At 45.1% G+C, this 1,133-nt stretch overlaps 1 protein-coding gene across 1 annotated transcript in view; it reads left to right on the forward strand.

Annotated features, from left to right (window-relative positions):
- Positions 1 to 605, forward strand: part of CPA2 (carboxypeptidase A2 (pancreatic)) — a gene marked incomplete at its 3' end in the record, with an annotated part of 18,344 nt that extends 17,739 nt beyond the window's left edge. Inside the window, 1 exon segment of the mRNA XM_008588148.1 lies at positions 521 to 605. Coding sequence (XP_008586370.1) covers positions 521 to 605 — 85 coding nt within the window.
- Positions 606 to 1,133: the final 528 nt, after the last annotated feature.

Here is a 1,133-nt window from a genome sequence, read left to right on the forward strand (position 1 = left end):
AAAAAAAAATCAACTTCCTGGATATATCCTCAGGTCAGTACACATTCTCTTTAGCCCTCTTATACCCACCCTATTTCCATCCACACTCCTGAACAAGGAGAGCTAGTGGCAAAATAATGAACCCTGGAGTATTGCAAACACCTGGATGATCAGATAAACGAGGGTCTTAATGTTGCACTTTCAAAGCCAACAGAAGTGAACTGTGCTTGCTTCTCAGTGAAAATGTTTTTTTTTTTTTTCCTTTTTGTCTTTTTTTGTGTCTGGCAATGGGATCGCAACCCTCGGCGTTGCGCCCGCACCTCGTTCAGCCAGTGAGCGGAACCGGTCTGTATGTGGGATCCGAACCCNGGGCCGGCCCTCAGTGAAAATGTTTGAAACAAAAAGAGCATTGTGCTTCTGCCTCAATTAACCAGAGAGTCTAGTTAACCAGACCTTCCCATTCTACACTGTGTTATTGGGCGACCGATCTCCCAAGGAGCAAGTGTTACCCATCCACCTTTTTTTGGTTCTCTCACTCTAGAATGACGTGGCCCAAAAGGTTGCCCAGTCTGTGACAAGCCTGCATGGCACCAAGTACAAAGTGGGACCAATTTGCTCAGTCATCTGTAAGTATCTAATGCACCGGAAATTTTTATAAATGACCCACTAAGATGGCAGGCACCATGTGAATTTGGGCCAAAGTTTTTAAATGACTTGATGTGAAAAAGATAGGCCTTCATTCATGGAACCCAACCTTACCCAATTTCCCTCAGTAAATCTAGTCTCCTCCATGAGATGCTTACTATGTAATATGTAGAAAAAAGAACTTCCGAAATATATGACTTTTGTGCTCTCTCCTATCCTTGTACGGATCCTTACAGCTCACTCTCATCNTGTAGACAAGGAGGAAGGCAGTATCAGGAGGAAGTCTGGGGAGCCTGAGGTAGAGACTCCCCTCTACCTCAGTGGATTGGGATAAAAACAAGAAACTACTGCAGTGCTGTGGGAAATCCCAGTGCACCCTTGTGCAAATTCTTAGACCCTCAAAGGCACAGTCTCTTCTTTATGGATACAGCCAGAAACTCAGGACCTGTCTCCAGACCATGATGGCAAATTGAGACTGAGGAATGCATACCTCTGTGTGTCTGGCAGCC

Source organism: Galeopterus variegatus, unplaced genomic scaffold, assembly GCF_000696425.1.
Source record: "Galeopterus variegatus unplaced genomic scaffold, G_variegatus-3.0.2 Scaffold4685, whole genome shotgun sequence".
Classification (NCBI taxonomy): Eukaryota; Metazoa; Chordata; class Mammalia; order Dermoptera; family Cynocephalidae; genus Galeopterus; species Galeopterus variegatus.